This window comes from Sinocyclocheilus rhinocerous, unplaced genomic scaffold, assembly GCF_001515625.1.
Source record: "Sinocyclocheilus rhinocerous isolate Xijiao unplaced genomic scaffold, SAMN03320098_v1.1 scaffold1338, whole genome shotgun sequence".
NCBI lineage: Eukaryota > Metazoa > Chordata > Actinopteri > Cypriniformes > Cyprinidae > Sinocyclocheilus > Sinocyclocheilus rhinocerous.
The window spans coordinates 402,357-424,720 of NW_015632722.1; the positions used below are offsets into that span (position 1 = coordinate 402,357).

Consider the following 22,364-nt stretch of genomic DNA (forward strand, 5'->3'; position numbering starts at 1 on the left):
TGTTACGGGGCTGACAAGACGTGAGAGTGCGGATCCATGTGCAAGCTTTTATTTAAAGCAGAAGAGGTCAGAAACACAGGCAGGGTCGAACAATGGCAAACAGGTATAGAGAAGACAAGGTAAGGGCAATCCGGTAAACAAGCGAGGGTCAGTCAACGGCAAACGGAATCCAACAGGGCGAGACTAGAGGGATAAATCCAGGTACACAGGCAAAGATGAAAAACCAAGAAAACAGACAGGGCAAGACTAGGCTAGGACTGGGAAGATAACGAGGGCTCTGTAAAGTAGCTATCACTGCTGGCGATAAGCGCATACAATACTCAGCAGTGGAATGGGATCAAAGTGAGAGTTAAGTAGGGGATGTGTGAGTGATAACAGCTGTGTGCAATCAGTGCTGTGTGCAATCAACTGTGTGTGTGTCATCAGTGCAGTGGATGATGGGATATGTAGTCCGGGGTGATATGCAACAGTGTGTAGTGCGAGAGTCAATGAAATGGGAAGGGTGACCTCTGATGGCTAGCAGACGGAAGTTCATGGACCGGATACGTGACAGTGTGTCATTACATTGGTTGGAACATAAGAAACAAATGTAGGAAAAACTTTTTATTTTAAAGGTGTTTTATTCCAATTTTATTTTATGTCCTTTGTAGAGGACGCCAGGATAAGTTATTAAAAAAAAATAATAATAAAATAAAAAGTAGACATGAAAAGTTATGAATAGGCAAAAACAATTATTAATTTTTCAATCAATCAGTTCAATCAGTTTTTTTAACCAAACTTTGTACAAAGATGATTCTCAACTGTTATGAATGATATAACAGAATGATTTGATATACTATTTTACTTTATGCAATATGTCCATAAACTGATATTCCCATTTTATACAATGTATCTATACACTGCATCTAATTTGCATATTAATGTGTTCTTGAGGCAAACCATAATGAAAAAAAAAAGTGTTATAATGGGAGTAATAACTTGGCAACATTTTTATAAGAATATCTCATATTTCATAGGAGTATTGATCTATAATTTCTTTCCCTATTGACTTCTGTTTCCCCAAAATGCCTGATTAACATGACGTTTGTCCTGGTGTCCTCTACAGAAGACATGTATGAAAATTAGCCTCGTAACAAAAAGTCATATTCTGTTTTGAAACCCCATAACATTTTTCAGAGATGTTTATTTACGACAAACAATTTGAAAATTAGCCAGATTTAAATGATCATTACAAAATATTATCATATGTCCCCAAGAGTGCTAAATTTGATCATTCTGTCAGCATCAGTCATTTTTAAAGAACAAGGAGAGGAAGCTTATGATCAAACCTCCTAAGATTTGATATCTATAAAAACCCTGAATGTGCTCTCTACAGGACTTCCAGACTTAAAACTGTGGCATGTATAGTCTCAATGAAATTCACTAAAATATAATGTCCTCTACAGAGGACAAAAGTCTATGCCTGTTATTATTTTTTCTTTTTAAATTAGACCCTTGAACACCTGTTGATAACACTCGAGCAGCAGCCCTTTGTGTATCTCTGTCCCTGGTGAAAAAGGTTGTCATGGTAAATGGGTGGATTCACGTTGCACCACGACTGAGTCATATCCATGCATTTCCACTTGAATGAAAACAACTGCATCTGATTTTGAGAACACTGATAAACCTTTGTGTTGTGGCACAGATTGAAGTTTTTAAGGTGAGATGGGGGTGATAGAGGGGGCAGGAAGGGAATGATGCCAGTGTGAGGGTCATTTAAGCAGCACAGCCCCTGCTATTCTTCCTATGTGGCTTTAGAATATTTTTAGAAGAGATACAAGGACATCTGTTTACCACAGTTCAATCATGCTTGTTTGTTTGTTTGTTTGTTTATGAGGAGTCTGCATTGATCTGGTTTTGCAAGCTTAACAAACCAATCTCCTCTCTGAAACAATACAACATTTCAATGGGATGATTACAAACAACCTGGGCAAAAATAATAATTCATGCTGTGATCTGTAATAAGCTATGTGGCTAAATATTTGTGTCTGGTAGTTGTGCATGTATATTTAACAATAACAACTGCCAAATGGGAGGGGATTACTGATATAAGAATAAACACATTCTCTACTAAATGCTGAATCATGTAATAGGAGTCAGATGTCAATGCAAATGTACATTACATCCATGATTAAATTTAGTAACAAAACTGCATGTAGTGTCCTGTAAGGTTTTTATGTGTTTATATAAACAGAGAGACTATGGAATATACTTTTAAAATTCCCTTTAATTTGGAATACAAAAACATGCATGCTACTTGAACTCAACTTGCTTATAATAAAGTATAACCGTGGCTATCCTTTTTGGGATGCACCTGTCAATCAGCCTTATATCCTCCCACTGTAAAAGAGTGAGATGAGATCAAGTGTAAACCCAATGCATGTTGACCATGATATTATAAAGCATATGATATTTATTGAACTCATACCTACTGTGTTTAATCTGTTTTTTTTTCCCCAGGTGGTGCACGCTAAAGTGGATCAATCACACTCCTCCACTGTTAGTTTGCAAGTGTAGTGCGTCTGTCTGTCCATATAGTATCTTGGTTAATCTGTGCTCTTGTGATACAGTAAAAGTGTCACAGCTTCAAAATCAGTCTGTCAGTAAAAACCTTTAAAGAAACACAAAAATACACAAACAAATAAATAAATAAAGCTTAAGTGAATCTATTCAAGTGTCATTGGGTCATAGTGACTATCGGCACAGAATCTGTCAGTTTGAAAATCTGTTGACCTGACTTTTAAAAAGCTATCATCTAACCAGCCTACACATCATAATGGCTCCCAAGAAGAAGTCACCACGCCCTAAGAAGTCCATTCCTGAACCAACAACAGTTGAGAGTGGAGTGGTTGTACCAGAGCCTGGTGTTAAGAAGCTGGAGCTTCCTTTTAATGTTGAGCAGCTGAACCGGCTCAATGGGGTGCCCTTGCCACCCCCTGTGATAAGACCTGGGGAGAGAGGTTTTGGCTTGGGCAGTGAGCTCACCCGCCCCCTGCATGGATCCGCTCTGCTGGAGGAGCTGAGCCGCATGAGACAGGAACGATTCCTCACTGACATGGAAATAGCCTGCAAAACCAAGGCATTCGATGTTCACAAGCTAGTAATTTCCTCAGTCAGCCAGTATCTTCGTGAAGTCCTGGCCAAGGACCCTGGACTCAAACGGCTGGAACTTCCTACCCTCTCACCTCTCGGTAAGCCTTAAAAGATATTACCTTGCTTTGAGGTTTTCACTTGTGCAGCTGGAGACCTACTGTCCTGCAGAGTTTAGCTCCAACTCTCATCAAACACACCTGAAGCAACCATTCAGGACAATTCTGGTTCTGATCCTGAATCAGGCAGGTGGGTTGGAGCAGGTTAGAACTAAAATTTGTAGGATAGTATGTCTTCAGGAGCAGGATTGAAGACCACTGACCTAGCTGCATTTCTTAAAGTTCCCCAATTGTTTGAGTGACCCAAGCAACTGGAATCATGCCTGAAGTTATGGTTAAGCCATAAATATTAAAACACCATAACATATATGTATTATATTTTTCCTCAGGACTTGCCAATGTGATTACGTTTGCTTACCTGGGCCGTGTGCACATGTCCCTGTACACCATTGGCTGCACTGTGTCTGCAGCCAGCACCCTGCAAATCCCTCATCTTCTCCAGATGTGCATGGACTTCCTGATGGCTGAGCTGAATGCGCACACTTGTGTGTACGTGTGGAATATTGGCACTGCATATGGCCTGATGCCTGTCCGCGAGGCTGCCCGGCGCTACATTCTGGAGAATTTTGCCCAGTTTTCTGAGACAACCCAATTCAACCAACTTACCCTGGAGCAGATCACATCTTTCCTCCAAGATGACAACCTAGCTCTTCCTTCGGAGGTCACCACCTTTCAGGTCAGTGTAAAGAAAGAAGGATGGAAGAGGAATAGAGGTTTCACAAAAGCTTAGGAAGTCCTATTTATACAGTGACCCAAAAGCTAAATATGTTTGCAAACACAGCACATACTGTAAAAAGAGATACAGCTAGAGTCGTGAGAAGGTTATAAATATGTACAGGATGAACACTATTTATAAAGTAGACTGAATTAGATACTAAACGTAGATCACTCACTTTAACTTTTCTTGGAACCTAGATTGCAATGAAGTGGTTAGACTTTGACCCAAAGAGGCAAGAACATGCTGCAGAACTGCTGTCTCATGTGCGCTTTGAGACCATCCCTGCCAGTGAGCTGGTTAGTGAGATCCAGCCAGTGGCACGTATGATGCTAGATCCTCGGTGTCATCGTCTTCTGGTGGATGCCATGAACTACCATTTGCTGCCCTACCAGCAAAACACATTGCAGTCACGGCACACAAAGGTCCGCGGAAGCCAGATTGCTCTTCTAACCATTGGGGGTCGTCCTTCACTAACTGAGCGTGCCCTAAGTCGAGAGGTATGTATTGAAAATTTTTTTTACAATCTTTGGACAAAGTCCATGACATGTAATACTCTTGATTCATTACTGTCCAGTTCTACTCCTGGAGGAGCACCTTTCAGCAGAGTTTACCTCTGTCCTGCTCCAACACACCAGCCTCAAATTTTTTACAATCTTTGGACAAAGTCCATGACATGTAATACTCTTGATTCATTGCTGTCCAGTTCTACTCCTGGAGGAGCACCTTTCAGCAGAGTTTACCTCTGTCCTGCTCCAACACACCAGCCTCAAAGTTTCTAATCCTGAATACCTTGGCTAGGTGTTTCTGGTTTAATTAGGGTTGGAGTCAAACTTTGTGTGCACGAATGTGGTCCTCCAGGAGCAGGACTAAACTCCCTGCTCTGTTCGCATAAGGAAATTAATTTTTGATTTTCTTTTGATTGCTGTTTATTCTTTTGTTTTACTGTGCAAAGGTGCTTTGGAGAGATCCGCGAGAGGGAACGGCTACATGGCGTCATCTTACTCAGCTGCCAGCAAAGAGTTTCAACCAGTGCGTGGCTGTGATGGATGGATTCCTGTATGTGGCAGGAGGAGAAGATCAAAATGATGCCCGAAACCAGGCTAAACATGCTGTTGGCACCCTTAGCAGGCATGTTATAACAAATAATTTAGTCATCAGTAGACCCTATCAATCAGTCTAACACTGGGGTGGTCAGATCTTGCTCCTGGAGTCCCACTTTCCTGTAGAGGTTAGTCCCAAACCTAATTAAACACAACTTAACTAGCTCGTCAAGGGCTTCAGGATTATTAGGTGGCTCCAGGCATGTTGTCACTCTGCAGGAATGTTGCCCTCCAAGAACAGGATTGGATACCCCTAGTCTAAAATTTTATACACCGATTTGACTGCATTACCTTCTGATCCTCAGATACGATCCTCGCTTTAACACTTGGCTGCATCTTACCAGCATGCGCCAACGACGTACCCATTTCAGTTTGGTGGCCACTGGTGGACGGCTGTATGCCATTGGTGGCCGCAACACTGATGGCCTCTTGGCCACCATTGAGAGCTACCAGCCCTCTACCAACACTTGGCAACTCCGTACGCCAATGGATATGCCACGATGCTGCCATGCTAGTGCCGTCCTACCGTCGGGAGACATCTTGGTGACTGGTGGGTATGTTAACTGCGCTTACTCTCGCTCTGTCATTTGTTATAGCATTGACAGTGACATTTGGAGCGAGCAGGGAGAGTTGGAAACACCTCGTGGCTGGCACTGCTCTGCAACAGTAGGTGACAAGGTGTACGTGGTAGGAGGTAGCCAACTTGGTCCCGGCGGAGTCCGCATTGATGTGATGACCATGGAGGTCTTCAACCCTGAGAGCAAGGAGTGGACCAGAGTTGCCACCCTGCCCCTGGGAGTGAGCACAGCTGGTATGTCTCCACTGGGAGATCACCTGTACCTGCTAGGTGGATGGAATGAAGCAGAGAAACGATACAAGTCAGCAGTCCAACGCTATGACCCAGGCACTGACAGCTGGTCAACAGTGGAAGACCTGCCGGAACCCATTGTGGGGGTGTCCTGCTGTGCCCTTCCCTTGCCCCCACGTCACACATCCCGCAGACACCGGAACACACCTTTCCATGAAGATCAGAGCAGTGTGGCACAGAATAACACTGCATGAGAAAGAAAAGCTGGGGGGAAACAAAGAGTAAGAAAGAAACAGGGTGAAAAGAGAGTGTAGAAAAAAGAGAGCGCGAGAGAGAGACGTATAGGTGAAATGGAATGTAAAAAGAATAACAACATGAAGGGAAAAGCACAGAAGTCTTTGTTTTAAAGTCTTGTTCTTAAACTCCAAAGATGCATTAGGTATACAGGGAGTTCAAAGACAAGGTACTACCTAGGGCCCACGTATAAACAATGTGAAAGGTACATTTCACAAGAGCCTCTGCAGTGCAAGGAATTTAGAGAGGTATTTTCTTATGAGTTTATGTAAATGAGTTTTAGAAATTGAGCCATACAGTTTTATTGAAAATACCATTTTGGGATTATCACCAAGCTAATTTAGTAGTACTGAATTAAGTAATAGAAGTTTATTTCTCGCATTATTTATAGTTTTGTTTTTTTAAATCAAGTTTATCAATTTTCTCTCTTAACCAAACCCAATAACTGCAAAAGTTGTTCAGGGGTACTTAAATTTCTTATATGCAAAGAGGTACAATGCAAAAGTCAATACCCCCCTCAGACACACAATTAGGCACCAAACTATTGATAATGCCCACCAAAGAATGTGCATAATACCACACATATTAACCAACATTTTTATAGACTGGTTATGATTTTTTTTTTTTTAAATCATGCTTTCCATATTTCCCATTTAACCCCTTTATGTATTTAAGTTATATTAAAGGATCTTTACTTGCCTGTGTTGAGGTCAAAACACCTATAAATGGTATGATAAAACAAAACCTTCTAAAAGAACCAGTAAAAATACCCAACAAAATGTCAACAATTGAATACATAACCAAATGGAAATAAATGTATAACATGGAAAATGTAGCAGATTAGAGCCTGGAGTGTTGTCTGGTAATAGATCTCTGGAATTTCATTGAATAAAACTTGTTAAAAATAAATAAATTACGTCTCTTTTTTCCTTTGCAATATTCACTGCAACATAATCACGAACCAACCCTCAACTGTCAAAAACTAGTGTCTTGGTAATGAAATGCAGGCGCTTCAAAAAGCATTTAACCACCACATAAGTCTCTAGATTTGTTAAACTCTTCCTAAAATTTGTACCACCTAAATAACTACAGCTAAAATTTCAGTTTTAAAATGACTTACTAAAAAGTCAACAAACAAGTAATATTTCATATACTTGATTGATATCTTCACATGCAACACTATTACAAACTATGTGAAGTGAGCAACACCAGTGCTCCAGTGTTGTACTTCAACAAATAAAGACACATGGACAGCATCACATTCGGGCTTTTCTTTTATTTGTGTTACAAATTGGGGGGAAAATGTGGTCCTTTACTTGCCAGGGAGGATGATGCCATCATACTGAAAGACAAACAAAGCAAGTGTAAGTAAATTCAGGAATATAGAAAACAAGTACAATATCCACTCAAATACAGTCTATGTTTACAGAAACATTTTAACTGCCTTGGAAAACGCTTTAAAACAAGGTTCACCAATATTACAGTTGCCATAGTTGAACAGTAAAATGTAGCATTTAAAACGGTACTCTAAAGACATAAAAATAGCATGTCTCAATATTAAAGCTACCAGTGCAAAAAGAGCAAATCATCCTGGAAAATTAAGGAGGTCTGTCTAACATAAAATCAGTTTTAAAATTTAAAGAGAAGACTGGTACAATGAGTGAGGTGGCAAACAAGGCCAGCAGCTGTGCTAGCTACGTTTTCATACATTTGCTTGAACTGTTTGGAAACTGAATCAACATAGGTATCAGCTATTTAAACACCTTCTGTTGGAACCAGCGCATTGCCTCCTCTTTGCAGATACGGTGCTTGGCGCCGATGCGGCCCTGCTTCCTCTTCTTGTCAGCAATGCTGAAACCAGGTCTGCCAAGAACCTACAGTAAACACAGATTAAAACTGGTTATTCATAATTGCCCAAATAACCATGAAATTACAGGTTAAGGTTAAAAGATGTGATTGCTTTCATCTTTACTGCATAACAACCAATACACATTAGTAAAATATCTGTTATAATATGGATAGTTCCAGACTTTATTATTGGCTGAGCTGCTTTTGAAGCCATTGTACAATACTCCATATATACGTTCACCTGTGACCTTATTACATCAGTATTGCTATACAACTGCATCTGTGTGTTGCTCGAGAACCATTTTGCTACACACTGGTGAAGAACTATATGGACCCTTTTCGCAGATTGTGATAACACATTTTAACAGTCATCACAAATTGAGGATTAGTAATCATCAATAAATGACTACATTTCTGTCACTGTTTTTAGTACTCTGCTCAATGCTAGCTGTTCTAAAATCACTGTACCCCATGGCTTCTCGAGGCTTACTGCATTAACTTTTGGTTTCAGACAGTCTAAAACATATCGGGAAGAGAAAAGCCCATCCGAAAAATTAGTACCACCTACAGTAGAATTGGTATTTTGGTTTTAAAATGGATATTCATATGAGCAAGTATAGTGGCAGAATAACATGCACAAGTCCAACTAAAACTCCTTAATCCACAGGAAATGAATAAATAACAAGGTTCAGCAGCTGCAATGTAAATGGATAAATAAATGTGACCTTTTTGGATCAATAAAATGCAACTCCAGCACCTTAGCAGCACGGGTCAGTCTGTCACCACTCTCACCCACACAGATGTTCAGGCACAACTTGCGGATGCGCAGCTCCCTCATGGGGTTCTCCTTCTTCTCACCCTGGTCCTGTATAACGACATACAGCCCAATAATTAGCTGTCAGGAAAGGGGTTTCTTCTCAAACCTCACCAGCTCTCTCAATTTCATGCTAAAGCTGTACCAAAAATAAAACCACTGCTAAACAAAAAACTACTACATATGGCCACGGGTCCGAAATGAACATTCCCGGACATATCCACCATTTGGAAAGCCACTAGTATGGCATTATAAGCCACAAACTATCAATACTGAACACTACATACAACGGAGCTGCGGTTTATTCATCCGGACCCTGTCGTTTCCACAGAAACAGAGTACATAAGTAACTTTAAGCTAGTCAATGACGTGCCGTCTCGACTCTAAAGCTAACGCCTCATCTAATATCTAACGCCGACATCCACCGCATCAAATCATTCTGGCCACAAATACTGTCCTGATTCTGTGTATCACAGCAACAGGGACTGATAAAGGTGTGCTTCACGTGATTATTGCATGCAAACAAGCAGATGTTTGTTGATTTTAATGATACTCCTTCATTATCACAATTTCTTCCGTACTCACCGCCATGTTTGATCACTTAGAAGAGGACGATATACTTCCGGCGCAGAGCATTTATGCTGCGTTTTCAGTCCCCAGAACTACACCGCCCAGCATGCTTTGCGCTGACGAAGTTCCGGTCATTTTTAAAGACTCCAAACTTGGAGTCGAAGGCAAGATTTGATATAGGCCTATGAGACACTTATAAGTTTGCATAGAGTTCGGAACAAACTTGAAATTTAAAGAACCCACTATGGACTACGAGTGAGATATAGCCCTGGCTAATTTTAGCACACCAAATGCTAAGTAGTCCATTTCCATAAACACATTCCTCTCACCTTCAGTCCCTTCTCCAGGATTTCCTCAGCCTTGGCTCCACGGACAGTACAGTGGACTGCAATCTTTTCATTTCTACGGATACCAAAGGATCGCACAGTGTAGCGGGCTGGTGGGAGACATTTTCACTTAATGCACGGCACAACTTCACAAACACCAAAGAATTTAAACCCACATTCATGAAATGTAGCTGAGTGCAAACATTTTCAACCACTATCAAGAAATAAAAAGATCCACCTACCCTTGGAGAAGACAGGAGTCTGGCCTGTCAGCTGTTCCAGCACCTTAGCAGCACGGGTCAGTCTGTCACCACTCTCACCCACACAGATGTTCAGGCACAGCTTGCGGTTTGCGCTGACGAAGTTCCGGTCATTTTTAAAGACTCCAAACTTGGAGTCGAAGGCAAGATTTGATATAGGCCTATGAGACACTTATAAGTTTGCATAGAGTTCGGAACATAAGTGAACAAGTTGGTAAAGGGAAAATAGTTTTCAGTAATAGGAAAGAAGATACAATTATCAGTCGACTCATAATAGGAAATTGAATTTGATTCGAATCAACTTTGATTTGATTTGAATCAACTTTGTTCATAATAAGGAAACATTAACAGAATTATGTAATCATTTGGTCAAGCAGAAACTGTTGAGCATATATTATTACATAGCAATAACTAGGGAAAGAGAAGAGTTTAACAGAAATTCAGAAATAGCCTACAAGTTTAATCAATTTCACTCTATCAAATCCATTGAACTGTGCCTTGGGATAGTCAAAATGCAAAGTTAGATACTTAGATACTTACTCGAGTAACAAATGATACGGGGAAAAAATGGTGTACACTCTTAAAAATAAAGGTGCTTCAAAAGGTGCTTCAAGCGATGCCATAGAAGAACCATTTTTGGTTCCACAAAGAACCATTCAGTCAAAGGTTCTTTAAAGAACCATCTCTTTCTTACCTTTTTATAATCTGAAGAACCTTCTTTTGCCACAAAGAACCTTTTGTGAAACAGAAAGGTTCTTCAGATGTTAAAGGTTCTTTATGGAACCATTTAGACAAAAAGGTTCTTCTATGGCATCGTGAAGCACCTTTATTTTTAAGAGTGTAGAAACAATTTCCACTCAGAAAGCAGAAACACATCTATACTGCAAAGTATTTGCATCTACTCTGACTTAGATCCAGAGAGGACTGTCTTTTAGGTCATTGACCTTAGTCAATTTAAACACTGTATTAAATGAAAACAAGGCTGCGAGGAATAGACTAACAGTCTTTACAATGGCATGCACTTAACGTCCAAGATCAACTGTTTCAAAACTGTTTTATGGAATTTTTGTCCACTGAAAGTTTTTTTTTCCAGAAAGACATTCAGTCAGCTGAACAATGTTGTTAAAGAACAATAAAATGTATTGAACAGACTGTATTTCTATCCCTTGTTTTCATTCCTGTCAAAATTAAACATGGCACTACCCTGACTAAGGTCTAAATTGTTAAGACAAGTTTATGAAATCAGACTTCAATCCAGTTCACATATGTTGTCTGTTCTCTGATTTACTGAAGAGTTCATAATATCACTGTATTTAAGTACTATATGTAGTCCTACTACAAAACTATACTAAAATGATAAAGTTATTTATTATTATTATTTTATTTTTTTGAGGAAAGCAAGCACACTGTGTATCCTCAGTGAAAAGGGGGAACTATTTTTTTTCTCCAGTTTTATTTCTCAGAATATGGAAATCAAATATGTTATTATCAAATATGTTAAATATGATATGCCATTGCAGATAAGTTTATTTTCAGAGTTCACAATGACCCATATAAAAGAGAGTTTACAAACACTGTGTTTGGCTGTACATTTCTGATAAAACACACACAAAATAATTTAAGCATATGACATTACTGGATGATCTTTTAATCTTCATTAAAATTTTATTTTAAAATAATATTGTATTGCACAATGATTACCTCTCCATTTAGAGGGTTCAACAAAAAAAAAATCATTCATTTTTGAAATACACATTTGATTCCTACACACATAATTACAACCAGTAAGCATACATACACATGTTTAAAAGAACAGTCAGAGGCAACGATGCTGTCTGTGCCATTGATTGGGTGCATCACAGCATCAGTGTCAGGAACAAGAGCAGAGGTAGGACTTGGTACCTTCAAAACAGGGAGTCCCAATTCTCTTTGCTCCTTCAAAGCATTAGTCAGAAATACAAGAGCTCTCTTGGGAAATGCAGGTGGGGAGAAAAGATTATGCTCTCGAACGAAGAAGTGGGGTAGTGAACCATTTAGTGCACATCGCTCAAAGTATCCAAAGAGCTTCATGAAGGAGACGGACAGCTGGCCTGGAGACCAAAGGGAATCTTGTACTCTGTCTGAAAGGACGTGGAAGAAGGCTGTTTTCCCATGGTAGGAACACAGAGGCTCAAGCTCTTTGGGATACTGCTGCTTCAGCCCCTCAATCACACATTTCAGAAGCCGCATGCAAAGTTTCCTAAGAAAGAAGAGAAAATGTAAGGGGCATCGTGATATTATTCTATAACATAACCTACTATAAACATGAGTGTTCGTTCATACCGACAGCACTTATTGGAATGACTCTCACAACACGTCTTCTTATTTCCATGATACTGCATCATCTCTTTTTCAATGTGAGAGAAGGATATTCACCAGCTCTCTGAAAACAAGTACCTCAAATATACCATCCTTATATGCTAAGGAAAGAAAGAAATGTTTTTGTAATGATTGTGCCAGCATACCTTTGGCATCATCTTTGAGGTTTCTTCCTTTTGGCCTCTTTGGGACGAAATACACAGCCTTACTTACAAACTGACGACGACATTTTTTTCCAAGCCATTTGTCTATATTGAGCCCTTCCCGTGCTGCTTGTGGCCAACCTTGTGGCACCTCAAGAGTAGGTACGATGTCTACAGACATCACATCATCGACTTTCTCTTTTGGCTTAAATTCAAGGGTCACCGCCGGTGAATTTATTAGATTTCTGCGTATCACCCAACCTTCACCTGTGAACGGGTAGCAGAACCACAAACAATCTCAAAGCTGCACGCTACCTTTCTAAATCTGGGGTCAGATTTATTTATTTTTTTCTTGAGCAGCAAATCAGCATATTAGAATGATTTCTGAGGGATCAAGTGACACTGAAGACTGGAGTAATGACTGCTGAAAATTCATTCAAAATTACATTTTTAAATATATTCAAATATTATTATTTTAAATGGTAATACTATTTCATAATATTACTGTTTTTACTGTATTTATTTTATTTTTTTAATTATATGCAGCCTTGGTGTGCATGAGAGACTTTTCAAAAACATAAAAAAAATGTTACCCCAAATTTTTTAATTGTACTGTATAATGTGTGTACATGGTGTTAAGAAACAGTAAAATCAGTAAGAAAAAAATAGTAAGAAATCAGTAAAACGCACCTTGAAAATGGTTGTTAATGAATTTGCGGACCAAGCGGTGCATTTCTGCTTTGATTTTGGTGGCCGAGACGGTTCGCTCATCTTCCAGAAGAAAATGCTGGATTTCAGTTCGTGTGGCTTTGAAAAGATTTATCTTATAAAACAGTCCTTGATATTTTTCCAGTTCTGACAATACAAGCCTTGGGACTTTCAATTTTAGCATAATGTCAAACTCATTGGGTTTGTTGATCTGTTGGTGAAAAATTATAGTTTGTCATTCCATTATTCCCATCATTTACAATTCATCATTCAAGAAGTTTGAGGTTGATATGATTTTTTTTTAATGATTTTGAAACAAGACTCTTATGCTCACAAATGCTGCATTTGTTTGATTAAATTTACAGTAATACAATACAGTAAAAACAGTACTATTGTGAAATATCATTACAGTTGAAAATAACTGTTTTCATAATATATTTAAAATGTAATTTATTCCTGTGATGGCAAAGCTGAATTTTCAGAAGTCATTACTAGTCTTCAGTGTCACGTGATCCTTCAGAAATCATTCTAATATGCTGATTTGGTGCTCAAGAAACATTTAATATTATTATCAGTGTTGTTGAACAGTTTTTTGTTTGTTTGTTTTTTGTGGAAACCATGATAGATGTTTTTCAAAGTGCTTTAATGAATTAAAAAGTTCAACAGTTAAACACAAAATCATTTGTATCACGGAATAATTTGTAACACAACAATTGTCTTTACTGTCACTTTTCATCAATTTAATACAAGCTTTTTGAATTGAAAAAAAAAGGCTTTAAAAAAAAAAAACTCCAAACCTTTAAACAGTAGTGTATATTAATTCCAGGCAATATCCGATACAAACTTGAGCAACTCTTTCTATTTGACACTACTAGCTGATTGCTCTCAGTATTATCATTCAAACCTTTTACCTTCACCATCTCATAATAGCTGCCACTGGTGAGAACTGAGACCTCCCTGAAGAAGGGCTGATCATCATTATTCTTCAGGAATTCCAGCAGGCTATCAATCAGATGGTTTACTATCTTCACAGCATTCTGTTGGTCAAGCTTACGCAGCCGTAGATCTCGACCTCTCTGTCTGATCAAGCGGTCCAGCTCAGGTGAAATGGAAGAATCATCTCCAACTTTATGATAACAGAACAAGTATAAGTAAGTATAATGCTTCTCTATAGATACAAACAATAACTCAAAGAGCAACATAGTAAAGATCCTCCTTATTACTTGATCTCCTTTGACTTTCCATAATAAAGCTGTGAAAAACCCAAGGTCAGAAATACAGTGTTTGATCCTCCGTTGTGATGCTCAATCCAGCCTAAAATTTGAATGCAGTATAAATGCAAATGAATTATGTATGGAAATGTGCTAGATGTGTTTATTTCTCATGGATAAAATAATAATAATAATCTGTAAAAATAAAAAACACAGAGTAGCAACTCAGTGTTAGTTTTTAACCCTTGCTGACATCATTATTGTTTTACAGACAATTGTGTAACACCTTAGAGCTTTACAACCTGTTTTAAGGCTTTCACTTAAAGAGTAAGAACTAAAAAAGAAATAGAAAATAAAAGAAATTATAAACTGTTAAAAACAGGCATTTCAGAACAGGCATCAGGGATGTTTTGATGTATTTATATGTGTAGTTTGCATCAAGAACAGAAAAATTGCACAGCCCTCACTAAAACTTACAGGACTGTTTAAGCTAGTTAACTTCGTGACATACTGTAAAACCAAAATGTATCTATTCAACATTTATCTAAATTTTCACAAGGGTGCTACTCAATGATATGCATGAATCCAGACTTACCCACTTCCTGGTCTAGAGAATAGAATGTGATCTATTAACACAGAGATACAGCACAAGTGGATACTGATTCTAAGCTCCTCTTCGCCACATAAGTTCATCTTTCACTTTACAGTAAAAGGTTCAGGGTGTGACTGTGTTCCTGTGATGTAAAACCGAAACTTAAGGAACAGATCTCTGCCTGATGTTTACCTGCTACATTCTTGTGTGACAGCAGGTGTCACTCAGGTGGTGTGTGTACAGATGTACTGTATCAGCTGAAAGTCTTCATGTACAAAGGCCTTAGTCTTTTGTAATGTGCTGAACAAAGTATATAAAGTTAAACTTTAGTGGTTTTAAAAGCATCTTTCTAGAGATGGCAAACAATTGAAATGCATTTGAACGGTGGGTGTTCCATGCTAATTTCTTTAATGAAATGACGATCATGTATTTTTGAGACTATATTTAAAAGTGATACAACAGAATGTTAAATTAAAAACAGCTGGCTGAATTTATTATCATTTTTAATTAGCTTTTATTTTTATATTTTTATATTTCATTTTTTTAAATAATTTATTTTAAAGGGGTCATGTGATGCGATTTCAAGTTTTCCTTTCTCTTTGGAGTGTTACAAACTCTTTGGTGCATAAAGAAGATCTGTAAAGTTGCAAAGACTAAAGTCTCAAATCCAAAGAGATATTCTTTATAAAAGTTAAGAGTCAGCCACGCCTACCTAAAACGGCTCGTTCTAGCACGCCCCCACATATCTACGTCACTATGTGGAAATATTAGCATAATGCCGCCCAAATGTGCACGCAAAGAAAGAAGGCGTGGTTTCAGGAACAGCAGTCGTGTTGATGCAGCCATGTCAGGGAGACGCTGTGTTTCAGTGCAAAAGCAAAAGCACTTTATTTGGCCTTCCGGAAGTAGATGCAATTAGGAATCATTGGTTAAGATTTATTTACAACAGAACAGCACAACCCAGATATTCGAATTTGTGCAACGCATTTTGTGGACGACAGTTTTTTTTAACCTAGAAGAGTACAAAGCTGGCTATGCACAAAGGCTATTTCAAAAAAAAAAAAAAGGTCAATTCCGACTTTGCTATGACAATCTGGCGCTTCTGAATCAGCGACTGTAAGTATGTTTTGTTATTAGTTTAAGTATTTGCTATTGACTGTTCAAATGCAGAGTTTTGCGCAGCGCAGAGTAACGCATCGTGTGTGTGTGTGTGTGTTATTAGACAGGTGACGACCGCACAGAGTAGCATTATAACAGAACTTTCAAACGTATCTAATATGATAAAACAGCGCTGCTTTACCTCACGACCGGAAGAAGCGGAAGCGCTAAAGTGTGGCATAATAAAAGCTCCGCTGCTTTCGAGCCGTGTGTCACTCTCGTCTCTCATTAGCAATTGCTTCAGCGGCCTCGTTTCGCTTTGACAGCTTTCCGCCTCACTGCTTCATACTACTATGTTAATAAATCTTTAATACATTAGCTCATCCATGAACATGATTTCTGCCGGAGTCCCGTCGGATTGCATCGGCTGTGGGGATGAAGACACTCAGTCACGGCGTCATCAAACTACACCTTTGTTTCTTTTGAATATGCGCCCTCTAGCGGTGAAAACTTACATATTGTACCTTTAATTTATTTATTTCAGTTTTAGTAATTTTATTAGTTCAGCTTAAACCTTATTTCAGTTAGTTGGTAAAGCATTATATTTTTCTTTTAGCTTTATTTCTATTAGTGTTAGTTTTAGTCAACTATAATAACTATATAATAATATAATAATAACTATAATGAAAGATTCACAATTCAAACGTAAAAAAAAATCTTAATTATATTTATCATGTTCAAAACGAATTTATTCATGAAAGCACTTAAAATAAAACCCATTCATAATGCTTTGACTTTGATAAGAAAGAATAATGGCACAAACTGATGAATGATCATTGTTTATTTTTCTAATCGTTTTCTCCTAAGGTGTTCAGAAATACATGGTTGCCTCCTTTCCTTCTGAAGCTTTTACGGTGGGTTTTTATCAACATAAGCCAGTCCTTTAAAACCGTGCTCAGGTTCTGAGACATTGCAGTGTAGGATGTCAGTGAGGATTGCTGGGTGTCTGACGGGACGATTCATTTGGTTTTGGCAGCCTTCTGAGCAGACTTGGTCACCTTGCCACCAGTGGAGGCTTTCTTGTCAACGGCCTTGATGACACCAACAGCGACAGTCTGCCTCATGTCACGCACAGCAAAACGACCTGAAAGTTAATAGTGGGATGGTAGGGAGTTCAAATTAAAGCAGAACATTTCATTAATGTTGCGTGTATAATGTATATGGCAACATAAATGATGATACTTACCCAGTGGTGGGTACTGAGAGAAGCTCTCCACACACATGGGCTTGCTAGGGATCATCTCAACAATGGCAGCATCTCCTGATTTGAGAGCCTTGGGGTTGTCCTCAAGTTTCTTGCCAGAACGACGGTCAATCTTCTCCTTGAGCTCAGCAAACTTGCAGGCAATGTGAGCAGTGTGGCAGTCCAGCACTGGGGCATAGCCCTGAGAGATCTGACCAGGGTGGTTCAGGATGATGACCTACGAAAAAGAGATGATAAAGTACCTGATATTACGAAGATCATGCAGATAACATTCTATTATTTATATCTAACCTGAGCTGTGAAGTTTGCAGCCGCCTGAGGGGGGTCGTTCTTGCTGTCTCCAGCCACGTTACCACGGCGGATGTCCTTGACAGACACGTTCTTAACGTTAAAGCCAACATTGTCACCGGGAAGAGCCTCGGCAAGAGACTCATGGTGCATCTCAACAGACTTGACCTCAGTGGTCACGTTGGCAGGGGCAAAGGTCACAACCATACCAGCCTTCAGAGTTCCAGTCTCAACACGTCCAACAGGCACAGTTCCAATACCTGAGAGAAACACGCAGAGAATATTTGAGTGACAAACGACATAACATTTATGGTTTCTCATTAGAGAACTTTGTGAATGAGGTTGGAGGCCATATTGTTATTGTTATTGTTAACGAAAACTAAAACTAAAAGTAAACACTTTCGTTAAGAGAAATGAAAATAAAAACCAAAATAACTGGGAAATGCTGACACGAAATTTATTTTCATTACTCCCAAACTAACTAAAATAAACTAAACAGTCTGCAAATTATTTTTATGATATACTTTATAATTTGAAGCTTTTACAAACTGTCTTCATTAAACATGAAAATGCTGTTTTATGATTCACTGTATTGCCCGTGGAGTTTTAAGATTTTATTCATTTACACGACTTCTCGAGGTCTAGAAATCACACTTATAAAATGAGTCTTTCTCATATTTACAGGTATTCAAGGTTCTTCAAAAAAAAAAAACAGTTGTTGAAGGAACAAATGAAAGTAAGAAATATAGTATAGCTTATGTAGCTTTTTAATGTTTGTTTTGTCTTATTTTAAGTCATCTTGATGCCTCTTGGAAGTTTTCTTAGGCCCTGTTTGAGAATCACTGCTCTAGCAATAACACTAGACTGTACTGAGAAAATTAAAGCATTTTTGACTTATACCAGTTGCTGCATTAACTATGGCAGCCCTAAAATACTAAAACTGATGTATTAACTAAAAATGAAACTAGAAAACAAGCTAAAACGAAAACTACAAATTCAACACCAAAGACAGATAAAAACATTTAAATATATTAAAAAATAAATTAATTTAAAATTCAAATCTAGAATAACCCTGGATGGTGGTAAATGCTCACCTCCAATCTTATACACATCCTGCAGAGGCAAACGAAGAGGCTTGTCAAAGGGCCGACTGGGAGGTAGGATGGAGTCCAGGGCCTCGAGAAGAGTAACACCACTGGCAGCACCTTCCTTCCTCTCAATTTTCCATCCTTTGAACCAGCTCATCTATTATCCATAAACAAAATACAAAACAAAAAGCATGAACAATCGCAATGATCACAAACCCTAACAAAACCCTTCCACAACCCAGAAAAAAAGCAGATGCTGACATTTGTGCTGGGCTCCAGCATGTTGTCCCCATGCCATCCAGAAATTGGGACGAAGGCAACAGTGGCAGGGTTGTAGCCGATCTTCTTGATGTAGGCACTGACTTCCTTGGAGATTTCCTCAAAACGCTTCTGGCTGTAGGGGGGCTCGGTGGAGTCCATCTTGTTGACTCCAACAATAAGCTGTTTGACTCCCAGGGTGTAGGCAAGCAGGGCGTGTTCACGGGTCTGTCCGTTCTTGGAGATACCAGCCTCGAACTCACCAACACCGGCAGCGACAATCAGCACGGCACAGTCAGCCTAGGAGGAATGAAAAAAAATCACGACATTTAAAATTTAAACAATAATAATGCAACAACAAAAATCATTATGCACAGTAACCTGTGATAGATTTGTTGAAATACAAAAACACTCATACCTGAGAAGTACCAGTGATCATGTTCTTGATGAAGTCTCTGTGCCCAGGGGCATCAATGATGGTGACATAGTACTTGCTAGTCTCAAATTTCCAGAGAGAAATATCAATGGTGATACCACGCTCCCGCTCGGCCTTCAGTTTGTCCAACACCCAGGCATACTTGAAGGAGCCCTTGCCCATCTTGATTCAGAGAAATATTCCGAAGCATATTTGAGATGTTTGTGAGACCAAATGGACAAAATGATCAAATATAAATAAAATATAGTAATATAGAAATAGCTTATATTAGAGTTTAACATCTTTTCAAACATAACATCTATACGTGATGCATTAATGGGACTGTTTTAATGATCATAATTCTCTACATTTCATAAATGCTTATATTCTAATAAAAATTGCAAGCGTATATGCTCAGTTTGGGCATTTAGAACAGGGTGATCCCAATACAACTAGACTGTAGATGTCGCGCACAACACATGGTGTTTAAAAAGACACGCCCAGAATATACTTGTCATCGAGATACATTAGTCATCGGAAGTCACCCGGGCTGTGATGACGTACCTCAGCGGCTTCTTTCTCAAACTTCTCGATGGTTCTCTTATCGATGCCTCCACATTTGTAGATGAGATGTCCGGTGGTGGTGGACTTGCCAGAATCGACGTGGCCGATAACCACGATGTTAATATGAATCTTTTCCTTACCCATTTTGTAAATTTACTGTGGAAAGACGTTTCTGGATTCAGTTTCGCCAGCATAAACATTATCCGGTGTTCTGTCGATTTGTGCTACCGTTAGATTTTGCTACCTCCCATTAAAACAGTGGGTAGTACAATTCGACAACGAAAAATGCTACCTGTAAAATTATGGTTTATGAACGTCTACACCTACCCCAACCCTAAACCTACCCTTACAGTAATGCAAATACAGTAATTATGTGTTATATTCCCGTTTGGGACTAGAAGGGATACAGCTACAGGAAACCAACAATATTTTTCTACCTATTAGATTGTGTTTTATCAAAGTCTACACCTACCCCAACCCTAAAACTACCCTTGCAGTAATGCAGATACATAAAAAAATAGTTCAGCGTGAGAAAAAGGACGCAATATTGATGTGCGCATGCGCAGTAAACCCTGGTAGGACAATCTGACGGGTAGGATAAAATGTCAGGACACCGGACGTTTAAACACACATTAGTGTTCAAGGAGTTCCGGCGATAAATTCACAATGCGACAGCTATAAGCGATCAGACAGAACCAAAGCAAGCGATCTCGCTCTAGTGCGCCAGAGTCTACAACACAAGGCGCGCGCGTCCCAGTCAGGATAATCTCTGCGTGAACGTGCAGAATCGGCGGTGTTGCCATGTCCACCTGTTATAAGAATTTATATCCATTATATAATATAACGAGATGAAATGGTCACATTTTTGAAGGTGGGGGTTATTTTGAGACTAGTGTAGTATCCCTAATCGGTTTTCTGTTACTCATTTAGAAAACCCGCAATTACGTTAAACAAATGGCTTTATTCCCCCCAGTAAAGCTTTTTCTTGCAAGATCTGGCAACACCCACCCCTCCCTCGATTCACTTCGTGTCCTCCATGTTGAAGGACTGGAATAACAGTACCAGCCATGTTCTCTGCAGCTTTGCCAATAAGTTTGCGCTCTCTACGCGTGTCAGTGAAAACCCGGTAGTATAAAAATAAAAAAACTAAAGTAAAAAAAATCTGGTCTGAACCAGCTACCCTGAAAATATAAGTATATGAAAAATTAGATGGCCTTGTGATTTAAAAGCATTTGAGGGCTTTCCTTGTGACAAACACAGCAACTCCAGGATTGAGTGAATAAAAGAAGTAATCTTACCTGACTACAAGCACTACAGACAGCCCCAAGCAGACTGGAGAAAAAGGAACTAGTCACACTGCCGGTCTATATTTATACAGGTTTAGACAGGGGTGGGATATGAAAAACTCCTAGACCACATAGATACTGCTCAGCTGAGGGGTACTATTGGTAGCTTTACAGAGCACTCACCATTTGCAATTGGAGGACAAGACATCAGTAAAGTGGGCACACTGTAGAAGAAACCTGGCTGCACCACATGTTAAACAGCTGCAAGGACCATGGCAAGTCACATTACAGTTGCTTATCCCAATTCCCACCCAGTTACCCATTGATGACAGAAGACAAAGCAAAAGCTCAATTTTTAATACCTTTAGTTTATTCAGCAGCTTTTCCAAATTTTACTGTGGCAACAGGTGCAGTTCTAAACCATTAACACAAATTTAATAACTGAAAGAGGCACTATCATCAGTCAATAAGTGGAGCCACACTTAAATCCAAGTTGGTTTCCTTTCCTGCGAAAATTTTTCCAATGGGTTTTAATCAGCATTAGCCAGTCCTTAAGTAGAGTGCCCAGGTTTAGAGAAATTCCACAAGGTTGGGAAGAACATACCACAACCTTTGGAACGCCGTGATAAAGGGAATTTCACTTGGTCTTGGCAGCCTTCTGTGCAGACTTTGTGACCTTGCCAGCACCACCAACTTTCTTCTCAACGCTCTTGATGACACCAACAGCTACGGTCTGCCTCATGTCACGCACAGCAAAGCGACCTGTGAATGGAGAATGATTAGTACCAAGTTCTGCACAAAAATAAAAAAAAGCTACAGAAAATATAGGATATGGAATGTGAGAGCCGATTAGTATGACCAGCTTACCAAGAGGGGGGTAGGTAGAGAAGCTCTCCACACACATGGGCTTGCCAGGGATCATCTCAACAATGGCAGCATCTCCTGATTTGAGAGCCTTGGGGTTGTCCTCAAGTTTCTTGCCAGAACGACGGTCAATCTTCTCCTTGAGCTCAGCAAACTTGCAGGCAATGTGAGCAGTGTGGCAGTCCAGCACTGGGGCATAGCCCTGAGAGATCTGACCAGGGTGGTTCAGGATGATGACCTA

The 22,364-nt window shown here is 39.3% G+C and overlaps 4 protein-coding genes and 1 pseudogene across 4 annotated transcripts in view; 1 reads left to right on the forward strand and 4 right to left on the reverse strand.

The window, feature by feature from the left end:
• LOC107742826 (kelch-like protein 31) overlaps positions 1-7,518 on the forward strand; it is a 9,901-nt gene extending 2,383 nt beyond the window's left edge. Inside the window, exons 2-6 of the mRNA XM_016555881.1 lie at positions 2,500-3,230; positions 3,578-3,924; positions 4,164-4,463; positions 4,919-5,094; positions 5,372-7,518. Of these exons, the coding sequence (XP_016411367.1) occupies positions 2,816-3,230; positions 3,578-3,924; positions 4,164-4,463; positions 4,919-5,094; positions 5,372-6,128 (1,995 nt within the window). The 5' untranslated portion in view covers positions 2,500-2,815 and the 3' untranslated portion in view covers positions 6,129-7,518. The remainder of the gene's footprint in view (positions 1-2,499; positions 3,231-3,577; positions 3,925-4,163; positions 4,464-4,918; positions 5,095-5,371) is intronic.
• Positions 7,430-11,695, reverse strand: LOC107742860 (60S ribosomal protein L11-like). The gene is made up of 7 exons (XM_016555933.1): positions 11,688-11,695; positions 9,969-10,147; positions 9,695-9,836; positions 8,945-8,969; positions 8,774-8,881; positions 7,932-8,042; positions 7,430-7,510 (listed from the first exon to the last, which is right to left on the reverse strand). The coding sequence occupies exons 1-7, from the start codon at positions 11,693-11,695 to the stop codon at positions 7,481-7,483; spliced, it is 603 nt and encodes a 200-aa protein (XP_016411419.1). The 3' UTR covers positions 7,430-7,480.
• A 28-nt stretch (positions 11,696-11,723) lies between these two features.
• LOC107742861 (cyclic GMP-AMP synthase-like) lies at positions 11,724-14,440 on the reverse strand (annotated as a pseudogene).
• A 2,569-nt stretch (positions 14,441-17,009) lies between these two features.
• On the reverse strand, positions 17,010-21,344 carry LOC107742829 (elongation factor 1-alpha-like). The gene is made up of 8 exons (XM_016555885.1): positions 21,272-21,344; positions 19,974-20,129; positions 19,413-19,592; positions 18,998-19,294; positions 18,743-18,893; positions 17,652-17,908; positions 17,343-17,577; positions 17,010-17,240 (listed from the first exon to the last, which is right to left on the reverse strand). Exons 2-8 carry the CDS (start codon positions 20,115-20,117, stop codon positions 17,116-17,118), a joined length of 1,389 nt encoding a protein of 462 aa, XP_016411371.1. The 5' UTR covers positions 20,118-20,129; positions 21,272-21,344; the 3' UTR covers positions 17,010-17,115.
• Positions 21,345-21,611: 267 nt separating this feature from the next.
• LOC107742828 (elongation factor 1-alpha-like) overlaps positions 21,612-22,364 on the reverse strand; it is a 3,623-nt gene continuing 2,870 nt past the window's right edge. Inside the window, exons 7-8 of the mRNA XM_016555884.1 lie at positions 22,127-22,361; positions 21,612-22,021 (exon numbers count right to left, since the gene is read on the reverse strand). Of these exons, the coding sequence (XP_016411370.1) occupies positions 21,897-22,021; positions 22,127-22,361 (360 nt within the window). The 3' untranslated portion in view covers positions 21,612-21,896. The remainder of the gene's footprint in view (positions 22,022-22,126; positions 22,362-22,364) is intronic.

Coding starts and splice junctions, on each gene's coding strand:
- LOC107742860 (XM_016555933.1), bottom strand. Junction 8,882..8,944: donor GCATGAAATTGAGAGAGCTG/GTGAGGTTTGAG, acceptor GTCGTTATACAG/GACCAGGGTGAGAAGAAGGA. Junction 7,511..7,931: donor TGCGCTGGTTCCAACAGAAG/GTGTTTAAATAG, acceptor TTTGTCTTTCAG/TATGATGGCATCATCCTCCC.
- LOC107742829 (XM_016555885.1), bottom strand. CDS start 20,117: ATGGGTAAGGAAAAGATTCATATTAACATCGTGGTTATCGGCCACGTC. Junction 19,593..19,973: donor TTGAGAAAGAAGCCGCTGAG/GTACGTCATCAC, acceptor CTCTGAATCAAG/ATGGGCAAGGGCTCCTTCAA. Junction 17,241..17,342: donor CTCTCAGTACCCACCACTGG/GTAAGTATCATC, acceptor ATTAACTTTCAG/GTCGTTTTGCTGTGCGTGAC.